This window comes from Tamandua tetradactyla, chromosome 12, assembly GCF_023851605.1.
Source record: "Tamandua tetradactyla isolate mTamTet1 chromosome 12, mTamTet1.pri, whole genome shotgun sequence".
Lineage (NCBI taxonomy): Eukaryota > Metazoa > Chordata > Mammalia > Pilosa > Myrmecophagidae > Tamandua > Tamandua tetradactyla.
Window position 1 is genome coordinate 51,888,988 of NC_135338.1, and position 12,506 is coordinate 51,901,493.

At 51.2% G+C, this 12,506-nt stretch overlaps 1 protein-coding gene across 4 annotated transcripts in view; it reads right to left on the reverse strand.

Annotated features, from left to right (window-relative positions):
• Window positions 1–318: 318 nt before the first annotated feature.
• Window positions 319–12,506, reverse strand: part of GPR68 (G protein-coupled receptor 68) — a 35,478-nt gene continuing 23,290 nt past the window's right edge. For 2 of the 4 annotated variants that reach the window (XM_077123344.1, XM_077123345.1), the window contains exon 2: window positions 319–1,668. In XM_077123344.1, coding sequence (XP_076979459.1) covers window positions 432–1,535 — 1,104 coding nt within the window. In that variant the 5' untranslated portion in view covers window positions 1,536–1,668 and the 3' untranslated portion in view covers window positions 319–431. Of the gene's footprint in view, window positions 1,669–9,750; window positions 9,982–10,705; window positions 11,283–12,506 lie in introns of those variants that run through there. The other 2 variants (XM_077123346.1, XR_013160428.1) reach the window with 2 other exon arrangements.

Genomic DNA, 12,506 nt, shown 5'->3' on the forward strand with positions numbered 1-12,506 from the left:
ATTTGAACAGGTGTGATATCGGAGGACTGTGGCAGGTACCCACTCAGCACCCACCTTCCCCTGCCAACCCCCACCCCATGTCCTTGTACTCTGCCCACCCCCATCCCAGCTTCTCCTTAAAAACCTGCTGGAGGTGACGGCTCACTGGTCTCTCCCTGACATCCCAGCCCCACAGTCTCCCAGCTGGCAGCAGACAATGCCAATGAGCTGAAATGCCCATGAGCTGATGGACCCATCCCCACACTCAACAATCCCCGTACACCCCCGCCCCGCACCCCCACCCCCCCACCCACCCCCCGCAAAGCTAAAGCAGACTTCCCAGAGCCAGAGACAGCTTGCCGGGGCCCAGGCCATTTCTTTCCAGCAGAGACATATGTGGCGGGCAATATGGGGAGCCAGCCGGCTAGCAAGCGCAAGCCCAGTGACCCAGGCTAGACCATCCCACTCGTGGCGGGGGCGCCTCCCTCATCCGGCGGGTCGGGGGTCGGGAACACTGAATGGAGCTTAGTTAGCAACTCGGGCTCCTCGCTGGGGGCCCTGCTCTTCCCAGAGACCTCGGGAGTGCTCAGCGGGCGGGTCTCCCTGGCCCGGTCTGTCCGGGAGCAGCTGAGGAAGGCCAGGCAGGACCTGCGGAGGCGGGCCAGGTCCCGGTGGGTGGTCTCACTGACGAAGCAGTAGAGCACGGGGTCCGCCACGCAGTTGAAGCTGGTGAGGAGGAGGGAGAAGTGGTAGGCGTTGAAGATGCCCTGGGCGAACTCGCAGCTGGACTCCCAGACGCTGCGCACGAGCAGCAGCACGTGGTAGGGCAGGAAACAGGCCAGGAAGATGACCACCGTGCTGAGCACCAGCCGCTGGATCTGGTCCTTGCGGCTCTTCTGGGTGCCGTGGCTCCGGCGCACGGCCCGCAGGATGCCCAGGTAGGAGACGAGCAGCAGGCAGATGGGGAAGAGGAAGCCCACCAGGAAGCGGTAGTAGTTGATGTTCTGCTGCCACACCTTGATGGGGTAGTGCTCGAAGCAGATGCGGTGCCGGTCCTCGTCCTCGATGACCTCCCTGTTGATGAGGAAGTAGATGCTGAGCAGCAGCTCCTTGGCCCAGATGAGCACGCTGACGCCGATGGCCGCCTTCAGGGTCCGGAACTGGTGGAAGCGGAAGGGATGGGCCACGGCCAGGTAGCGGTCGATGGAGATGCAGCAGAGGAAGCCCACGCTGATGTAGATGTTCTCGTAGAGCAGGATGCCGCACACCTGGCAGGACAGGTCGCCGTGAGACCAGTTGTCGTGCTGCAGCACGTACTGCAGCCAGAAGGGCAGCGAGCAGATGTAGAAGAGATCCGCCACCGTCAGGTTGCACAGGTACACGCCCAGCTCGTTCCGGGCCTTGATCTGCAGGTAGCCGAAGTACAGGGACAGGCAGTTGGCTGGGAAGCCCACCACCAGCACGGTGACATAGACCACTGGGGCGAGGGTCTGGTGGATGGTGTGGTCGATGCTACAGCTCGTCTGCGAGATGTTGGCTTCTGTGATGTTCCTCATCTTTGGGCTGCGAGGAGGGGGCCTCACCCCTCACAGGCTCAGAGAACTGGGAAGTCTTCTGGCCGCCATCTTGTTTGTGGAATGGGGCTCAAGTTGTCTCAAGGGCTGGGTTTTGTTAGTGGTGGGTAGAGCGCTGCAATTCAAAGGCCAGATAGACTTAGCATAACAGTAGCTCACACTGACATAGTCACGCGGCACCTACCATGTCAGGCACTTCTCAGTGCTTTACTCATTTAATTTAGATGTATCAGCTGACCAACCTCAACTCAATTAGAAGATTGGTGAACGGGTCACACACTAAGATACTGAAACCTGGCTTTGTCTCTCCATTCCTTTTCCCTGCCTTTTCTGTTGTCCCTTTTTCATTTTCCTGGCCCCTCGTTGCAGCTTTAGGTAAGGCTGGCCTAAAATCTCCTGGTTGGAGATTTTACTACATCCCCAGCCTGGCTTTTCAATGGAGGTTCAAGATAAAGATCATCTCCAACCCCCATGGACAGCGAGGGCACCAGTCACCCCCTTGTATGGCAAAAAGTATCATTCACATTTTTTCTATTTGCTCACAGGAGTCAGTCAACAGCCCCAGGAGGGACTGTGATCCAACCTTGCCCACGTCCTAATGTGTCCTGGTAAGTCAACTACAGCTGAGGTTTCTGCAGGGCACTGCCTGGGCTCCCAGAGGCTCACTGCAAGGCACTCCCTCTGTTCAACTCTGCAGAGCACAGGGGGCCCAGTGTGGGGGACGGCCTCAGACCAGGGGCCAAGAGACGTGGTGCGAGGCCAGGGTCGGCCACATACGGGCTTTGTCAGTCACTTACCTTCTCTGAACCTCAGTTTCTTGGCCTGTAAAAGGGAAATAAAAATACCTGCCCTCGGGGTCATCTTCAGGACCCCATATAATGATGGATGGGAAAGTATACAGAGAGGGCAGAAAAAATGGTCACCTGACTCAAATTAGTGCAAAGTCTGTATTGTTGAGGATTTTACAAGAAAAAATATACATGTACACACACAAGTAAGTTTGGATGAGTTTGAATAAAACTTTCTGTTGTGGGCCTACGTTATAGATTAGTGTATCAAAATCAAAGGCCGGAGCTGCTGTGTGGATTTAACACTTCTCTCTCAGATGAAAAAAAATCTGTGTTTAAATCAGTGCTTCTCAAGCTTGGCTTTTCATTATCAAGGAGACTTTGCAGATGTTTTTTCCTAACTACTCCCCCCACCCCCCCCCCACCCCCCACGATATTTTACTACCACAGATACACTGCACAGCTCTTTAGGTATGTGTATTATCCAGGATACGCAGCAGTGTATTATCCAGGACTTTTTCACGCACCACCACCCAAGAACCAATATTTGCTCCCTTGAGGGCAATTACACTTCCACTTTGAGAATACATGGTCTAATGGTTGCAAGTCCTGAGCGAGTGCGGTCTGCTCACACAGGCTGCTGTGCGGTACCTGCAGATCAACTCCACCCTTGGCCGTCTCTTCACAAAGTCAAGCCTGGACTCACCGACCCAGAAGGGAACCCCTCAGCGACCATGACCTGGGTCTCATCAGACTGCTGACCATGGCCCCTCCCTCCTGCAGCCCCCAGCCCCTCCTGCGGGTGGCTCCCACCTGGCCCTGAGGCTGCAAGAGCCTCGGCTTTGCCGTGAAGCCGGTGCACCCAGGTGGGGAGGGGGTCCGGGACTTCCAGCCCAGCAGTTCCTGTCCTGGGGTTCACAGAGGATTAACTTGAGAGGCTCTCCTGAAATTACATACCCAGTCTCGTAAATATTTAAGTATGTGACGTTTTCCTTGGAAAAGGGCCCATAGTTTTCAAAAACATCTTGAAAATGGGCCAACAGCCATAGATCTGGTTCACAGTCACCCTCCTCCCTCACCTAGACTCCAATGCCCTATAGCATTTTCCCTAGCTACCCTCCTCTCCCCTGCCCAGAACTCCCCTCCTAACCCAGTGTCCTATCCAGCGGTCCCACCAGCTCTCTTCCCCAGCTCCCCCAACTCCAGCTGTCCCACCAGCTCTCCTCCCAGCTCCTCCCGACCCAGCTGTCCTCTCAAGCTCCCCCCACCCGAGCTGTCCTCCCCAGTTGCCCTTCCCCAGCTGTCCCGACCCGAGCTGTCCCCATCACACCCTCACCATTATCCACATGGCAGCCAGAGCAATCTTTCCAAATGCAAACCAGATCCTCCTCTTTTTGCTTAAAACCCACTGAATTGTACAAACTACGAGCTACAGTTAACAGTAATATTTTAATATTCTTTCATCAACAGTAACAAAGGTACTATACCAATGCTAAGGGTCAATAATAGAGGAGGAAAGGGGGTATGGGATGATTTAGGATTTTTTTTAACAAAAGCGCTCTAAAATCGATTGTGGTGATAAATGCACAATTATGAGATGATGCTGTGAGCCACTGATTATACGCTTTGCTTGCATTGCACAGTATACGAATATATCTCAATAAAATGGCTTTTAAAAAAAAACAACCCTGAGATGGCTTCTCATCACACCTAGAATAAAATCCAAACTCCTCACGAGCCCACAAGGCCCCACCTGATCTCACCCCATTGCCTCCTGCTCTCTCCTTACCTCAAGTTTCCCACTGGCCCACACTGGCCACACTCGGCCACACAGGCCAACCCTCCAGGCTTCAGCCCCACTGGCTCGGGCCGCCTGAGGCCTCTGGGTCAGCCCCTGCTGTTCTCTCGCAGCCCTCTCTGCCCTCTGCTCCTCCCCCCACCCCACAACCAGCTCCTTCTCTGCCAGGTCACAGGAGACCTTCCCTGAACACCGAACACAAACCAGCCTCCTTCCCGGTGATGTCACATCACCCTTTTCAACTCCTCCGCAGAGCTCCCATCACTAAGATTTTTCTCATTTATTTATTTGCTGCTTACTAATGATCTGTCTCCCCATTGGAATGTAAACCCCAAGAGGGTAGAGGCTTTGTCTGCCCAGCATTCTGAACAGGGACTGGCACACCATAGGAATTCAATAAATATCTCTTGAATGAGTAAATGAACTTTACCTTCCATTTTACAGGTGAGGAAATGGAGGTGCAGAAACAGAAAGTGACTGGCCCAAAGTCAGGCTGAGGAAGGAAGGCTCCACCTCAGAGTCCAGGCAGCCGGGGCCCACGCCCCACCTCCCCAGGCCACATGCCGTCCACACTTGGCTTCCAGAAGACAGGGGTTCCCATGCAGACTCGCCTGCCCGTCCCATCCAGGGCACTGACCTAGAATCTCGGTGGTGCTGATGGTGGCAAAGCAGGGACGCTTACCTGTTGTTGGTGTTGTTTCGTTTTTATATATTTGGTGGTGAGAGGAAGGGGAGAAGGAGCTATGGCCCAGAACCCCTAAACTATGCCTGCAGCCCCGTGAGGCAGAATTCTGCCCCACGTGCCCTCTTCACGCCTACCTTCCTCTCTCTGACTCCCAAGTCCAGGTCTGTGGGTCCAAACCGTTCTCCTGGCTCACACATGAGGACATGACATTTGGCCATCCGCCCAAAAGACTGTCCACGTCCCTGGATTTATCTCAGGTTCTCGGCAGCCACGATACCCGCCCCTCCCCACCACCACCATGGCAGGAAGGTTCATGAACCAGGCCCATGAGTGTCAACAAAACAGGGCAAATGAAGCCGCAACGAGAACATGTCCCGTCAGGCCTTGGGAAGGCCTTGGGAGTCACCAGGTCTGAAGCCTGTTGTTTACTAGTGGTGAGTGTGCAGATGTGTAGGCTGGGGGACCAGGCAGATGAGCCACAGCTTCCTCTTTCCTAGGCCAACAAAAGGCTAATTCTGGGAACCGAAGTCAGGAAGATTCAGCCTTCAGAGCCAAAAAGAAACATTCACTATGTTTAGATTAAAACACCTCCTAAGTTCATGTTGGAACAAAAAAGAGGGTTTCGCTAGCCTAGAGCAGAGGTTCTCAAACTTCACATGCATCGGAATCACATGGAGGATTTGTAGAAACACAGATTGCTTGGCCGCACCTCGGAGTTCCTGACTCCCTAATTCTGAGATGGGGTCCAGAATTTGCATTTTGAACAAGTTCCTAGGTGATGCTGATGCTGCTGGCCCATGGACCCCACTTTGAGTAGCAAGGTACCAGGAGAGTCTGGAGGTCTGGGGTTCAGCTCCTGAGCACGTGCCCTACACGACTGCCCAAGACAGGGGGAGCAGAGATGGATGGAAGGGGAACTTGAGACCTAACAGAACCTCATGGTACAAAGCCACGAATGAAGTCCTCGGTGGATCTCTAGACTGATCTAGGTTCTGAAATAGTACTTTAACCTGTCAGAGTATGTACACCTTTTATTTGCAAAATATTTTATAGTTTACAGAGCATTTCACGTCTGTCCTCTCATCTGCTCTTCACCATGGCCCTGATATGTCCTCATTTTACAGATGAGGAAGCTGAGCTGTATCCAGAGAGATGAAGTGGCTCGTCCAAGACTCCAGGGCTTCTGGGTTTTATGCAACAATATTTATGAAGTGTCTACAATGTTCATGGCTAGGCATCGGGGACTGAGTGATAAACAAGACATGGCTCCTGTCCTCAGGGAACCTGAAGTCTCCAAAGACTGGTACGCCACATGTACAAATTACTATATGAGCCAGGGTATGGCAGGTGCTATGGGCACTCCTCCCTCATGTAGTAAATGTTGGTTCTGTCTTCTTACTCCTGTCTCTGGTTTCAACCCATTGACACTTTGACAACTCCAAGACCTCAGTCTAGGCTGAAGGATACATAACGAGCTTCCTGCCCCCTCATAGGACCTCATGCCCAATGAAGCCCACATTGGGCCCATCATTTTCTCTACTACACTGTTCTTGGAAGGGCCATCACCACCTACCCTGTCACTCATTTTGGGTGGTTGACCTTCAGCCACCTCTCTCATCTTCATCCATGACATCCAGTTATGTACTCAGTACAACTATTTCCAACTTCTAAATATTTACCAAATCCTTCCCCTCTTTGGCTTTCTCACCAGCAGCTGAGATGGGCTTGGTCAAGACTTTCTCCTCAGAACCAAGGCGACAGCCTCCTCTCAGACTTCCTGTCTCCCTCTTACCACCCTCAAAGCCATCTTCTAACACACAAATCTAACCAAGCCGCCACCCACTTCAAACCCTTCTGCTTGCTCCCCAATCGCCCATCTACCTGTCTATCCATCCACCCATTCATTCATTCATATGACAAATACTTACCGAGTCTCTACTAAGTGAAAGGCACTGTATTAGACACCGATCCCTAGCCTCCAGGTCCTTACTGTGTCCTAGAAGGGCAAAGGTAAATGAACCAGGCTCATAAGGAAAACCCAGGATATTTTGGTGATTAATAGGATGTGACCTAAATTGGTTAGGAAAGGCCTTCCTGAAGCAGTGACAGATATGCTAAGACCAGGAGAAGGAGGAGGGGATGCCTCCTTCAGGTACATCAGGGAGTGGATGGATGGGTGGGTAGGTAGACGGATGGGTGGTTGGTTTTGGAGTCAGGTGCTGGAAGTGTGGAGATATCATCAACAGAACCAGAGAAGTGAAAAGGAGGAGCTGCCGTGGCCTTCTTCCCAATAGCCCAATACCTGCTCAAACTGCCTGAGCTATTCAGAGACTTAGCTTCTTTCCCCATGTCTCATCATTGCCAGCTGTCCCACCCAACAACATTCACTTTTCGAGGGCAGGTACCCCCACACGGAAACTACACCTTGCAAGGAATGTCCCTTCTCTTTCTGGTCTCCATAGGAATCTTGCTTCTCAGAAGTCAAAGGACACAGTGGATGCAACAAATGTTCTGTAAATGGAAAATCGCCCATGGGGCAGAATGACCAACCCGCGTCTGCTGAAAATCTTCCACCTGCCACACTCATTCTCTATTTTTCAACATCATTCCCAGACCCATTTACACATCAGAAAAGTAAAGCTCAGAGAGATGAAGAAGGCTGCCCAAGATGGCAGAATTACAATGTGATAGGGCCAGGTTTTGAACTCAGACAGGCCATGCTTCCCTTTATACCAGATTGTCTCTGAGCAATCACCCTCAGAGACAGGCTCAACCTCCAGGCTCCACCAGGTTTACAGAGGCTGCTACCTAGGAATCCCCCTGGGCTGTCCCTGGCAAACCCCCTGCACCTGGAGGATACCTTGCACAGTGATCCAGGTATTCAATATTCATTGAAGAAAACCTACTGTTGTGCCCAGCCCATGGTTCCCCAAGGTTAAAGGGGGTGGGGAAGAGAATCAATACATGGCATCACGGCCTCAAAGCCAAACACGATCATCCAGCTAAGCAAGTGACAATAATATGCACAAAGCAACTCAACCAAAAAGGAAACTTGAGACAAATGCTAATCAGCATGAAGGTCTCTGAAGACTTTAATGACCACGCGAAATTAAGCCCCCGAAAGGAAGGAAGGGTATGATTTCTCTGATATGAAATACTCAGAATATGCAAATTCACAGAGACAGAAGCAGAACAGTGGTTACTGGGGATGGGCATGGAGCGGAGGGCGGAATGGGGAGTTACTGCTAAATGAGCATGAGTTTTGTTTAGGCTGATGAAAATAGCCTGGAAATCGTAGTGGCATAAGTTATACAACACTGTCGATGAACTTAATGTCAAAGAACTGTTCACTCGAAATGGCTAAAAATGATTTTTATGCTACGTATTGTGCTGGTCTGAAAGGATTATGGACCCTAGAAAAGCCATGTTTTAATTTTGATCCATCTTGTAGAGGCAGCCGTTTCTTTGAATCCCTATTTAGCATGTAATGTGGAAATTTGATTACATTATCTCCACAGAGATGTAACATACTCAATTGTGGGCATTAACCTTTGATTAGAGGAAGATGTAACTGTACCCATTCCAGGTGGGCCTTGATTAATTTACTGGAATCCTTTAAGAAGGAACCATTTTGGGAAACGCTATGGAACCACAAGAATCATGAGAACCCACACAACCAGATACCTTTGGAGATGAAGAAGGAAAATGCCCTGGAGGAGCTTCAGGAAACAAGAAGCCTGGATAGAAAGCTAGCAGATGTCACCAAGTTCACCAAGTGCCTTTCCAGTTGAGAAAAACCCAGTGGTGTAAGGGTGGCTCAGTGGTAGAATTCTCACCTGTCATACCGGTGACCCAGGTTCAATTCTCGGAGCCCGCACATGCGAGAAACAAACAAACAAACAAATCTTCCAGTTGAGAGAGAAACCCTGAATGTCATCGGTCTTCTTGAACCAAGGTATCTTTCCTTGGATGCCTTAGATTGGACATTTCTATAGCCTTGCTTTAATTTGAACATTTTCATATCTTTAGAACTGTAAACAAGCAACTTAACAAATTCTCCTTTTTAAAAGTCATTACGTTTCTGGTATATCTCATTCCCGCAGCTTGCAAAATAGAGCATGCATGTTTTATAATTAAAAAATAAATTCTTAAAAGCTAAAAAGGAAGGAAATACTCTTAGACATAAGCAGGACCATCTCTAGGAGTCCCTTGCACATTCCAAGTCAAGAATAAAAGCAGTGAGGTGGGTGTGCCTGAAGGTGGGATTTCAGCTGGTACATAGCGGTGCTCTCCATCCCTGCCCGTTCTTCCTGCAAGGTACACAGGGCTCACACAGTTACTCATGGTGCTGGGAGTTTCCTGCCTGCCCAGTTTCCCTTCCCCTTTAGCTGGTCAAACCTCTACCCACTTTACACAAGTCTGTTCCATTTTCTTAAAGTGCTCATTTCAGCGGTTGCCAGTATTTTGCCCTGGGGAAGGAGTATCAGTCAGGCTGCGTTTTTTCCACGGTTCCCAACTTTCCCCCAAATAGCTTAACTCTGAGAATAACAATACTGAATTGCATTTCCAAAGCCCTTGTCATCGCTTCAAAGCTCTGTCCCAGCTGGGCGCATAAGTCCCCGAGGGTCGAGCGAGCGTGGCTGGCACTGCTAACCCATTTTACAGAACCGCAGGCCCAGAGAGGCTACACCAGGTGTTCAAGTTCACACGGTAAGGGGGCGGGGGGGCGGGGGGGGGGGGGAAGCCGGGATCTAAACCCGCAACCCAGGGATCTAGGTGTTCTGTCGCCTTTAAGCATTTTTTGGACCATAAACCATAGAAAGAAATATATTTAGGTTGTGAACCGGCACACACAGACGATACACACACGGACATGATACACACGCAGGCATACACACGTGAATATAAAAAAGAAACGAAACTTACCGGAAAACAAACTTATCCTTAATATTTGCCGTTCACTCTGATACTTTCTATTTCGTTTATTAAATGCAGGTCATGAGCTATTAAGCTGGTTTCCTGACCCACGCGTGGGGTCTCCCGCAGTTTGGAAACGGCTGGACCGCCCGAGTGCCCGCGGTCTCCGGGCGCTTCTGGATCGCAGGACCGCGGCGCCGCTTCTGCAGCCAACTGAGGAGCAGACGCCGAGTGCGCAGCCCTATAGTCAGCCCGGAGGGAAGTCTTCCGAGGAGGGAATCTGGGATGAGCGCCCCTCTGTCCAACCCCTGCTGAGCTCTGCCCTCAGACCTCTGACAGCAGCTTCCGGCAGCGCTGCGCTGGGCGTGAGGGTGGCGACTGAACCCACCACGCGGACCCTCCATGCGCGGACCCTCCATGCGCGCGCCCGCCGCCGCCAGGACCTGCGCTTCCTCTCCGGCGATTCCCCGTAGACCAAGCCTCCCAGCTCAGGCTAGAAAATCCCTTGCTGGAGGCTACCCATTCCTGAGCTGAGGCAGAATCATGTGAACTCAGAGCTGGTGTGGGCTGGGTGGTTGCCGAGGAACCGCTTGCCAACGGGGATGTGGACAGCCGGCTGCTGCCTCCACACTTCGTGGCCGGGAGCGCGCTGCCAGGCGCTGTCCACACACCCGGGAGTCCATGAGCAACCTTGCCGGGAAGTGTTAAGAGACTAAATTAGGGGCCGGGACCCTAGGGGATTAGGAAACTGTAGGAGGGTGAGCTGGGCAAATTCGATCTCTCAAACACTACGGAGCATCTACAACATACCAAGACACTCAGACATATACTCAGGTACTAGAATATTCCGTGGTCACTGCGGTAGTGTAGGTACCAGCAAGAACAGCCCAGTAGCAGGAAAGGAGGGGGAAAAGTGGACTGTTTTCACTCCCACCCCCAACCCCCTACACTTCATCCCCTAGCAACCAATATCTGGGTCCACAGGTCTCAGACCTGGCCACAGACATTAAAATTTACCTGCAGAGCTTTTAAAAAAATACCAGTGCCCAGGCCCCACCCCAGACTATTTAACTCACATTTGCTGGACATGAGCAGCCACCACTGATGTTTGCAAAAGCTCTCTGGAAGATTCTAACGTGCAGTCAGGGTGGAGGACCACAGATGTGGAGAAGATGGGTAGCATTCCCCCAGTGATGGCACTGCAGACCACTGCTGGATGGCAGCCCCAAGGGACCTGGCTTTGAAGGGTTGGTGGACTTTTCTGAGCTTCTCTGGAGCTGCTTTGAGGGGACAGAGCCTGAGGCCATGAGGCACTCAAGCACTCCCAGGCTTCCCAGAGGTCCAGACTTCCCAGGGAGACAGCATAGAGAGGGCTCCAGAGTCAACCCTGAACTGGTGGTACAATGCAAGGCCTCCAGCACATGAGAGCAATCCCAGGATCACTTGGTGACAACACAGGATGGAGGTTAGGAGCAGAGGTTCTGGGTCCAATTGCAGATATTAAGTCCCAGCATTGCTACTTTCAGGCTGGGTGACCTGGACTAGGGCAAGAATAAAAAAGATGAGACCTAGCAAGGGCCTGGCACTTGTCCTCGACAAGTTTTAGGAGGATGCAGTGGTGATGCTGATGGCACCACTCCCTCAGGCAAGCAGGTCCTCCCCCACTGTCTGACTCAACCTACACAGGACTAAAGGATGGGCAGCCAACTTGGTAAAGCATGTGTTATGGAGCATAACTTTACTCCATTGATTTAGGGTGAGCAGGGACAAAGGTCTTAGGGGCTCCCCAAGGGCCTTCACAAATACAAGCCATCTGCTGTTTGACTGCCAGGACCTTTACTGCCTGGAGTCTTAAAAGTCAGCCTTGACCTTCCGAGGTGGCAAGCTTACACTTAAACACATACCTACATTGAAGGACTTGATGCAAATTTCACCTGCACACCTGTCAGCATTGCACTATTCCAGGTTCAAAATTGGTCAGGTGAAAATTAAGGATGGCTCTGCTGGAAGCTATGAGAACCATGAGGAGGAACAGCAGAGCACTTACCAAAGTGCCTGGAGCCAAGGCCCTGGTGGGGTTAGTGAGAAGAGCCTGGAGCAGCTTAGAATCAAGAAGGACAGTCATTACCATTTGTTGAACAGGTGCTCTGTACCAGTATTTTTACAAATACTGTATTATTTTGAATAAATATTTCTATGTTAAGCCTTGTATTGACCCTATGAGTCAGGGATCACCCCTATTTTATAGACAAAACACCTGAGATTCAGGGGCAAGAAGCAACTTGCCCAGGGCCACACAGCTGGTAAATAGCAGAGCTAAGATTTGAACCCAGGGCCATGACTCCAAAGACAGGGCTCTTGACCACTGTATTAGTTTACCATGGTTGCTGCAACAAATCACCACAAACTATGTGCCTTAAAACAATACAAAAAGTTCTGAGAGCCATTTTTCTTTCTTTCTGCTGGCTCTCCAGGCAGGGACCATTTTCAGGCTCCCTCCTGCTTTCTCCCTTTCACTCTCCTACCTGCCTTCTTCCACCTACTTTCTCCCTGTTCTCACCTTCAATCGACCTGATAGCTTTGACCCACTGTCTTATGTGGATTCCTTAATGACTCCATGCCTAATATCTGGTGCCAAAACCCGAGAATGGAGCTCAGCCTGAGGGTCGGCTTTCCGGCCCCTTGGGTGATGGGACAGCCTCCTAGTCCCTCCGTTCCTGAACCGGCACAGTCATTTAGGCTTCCATGCAATTGATGGCTTGAGT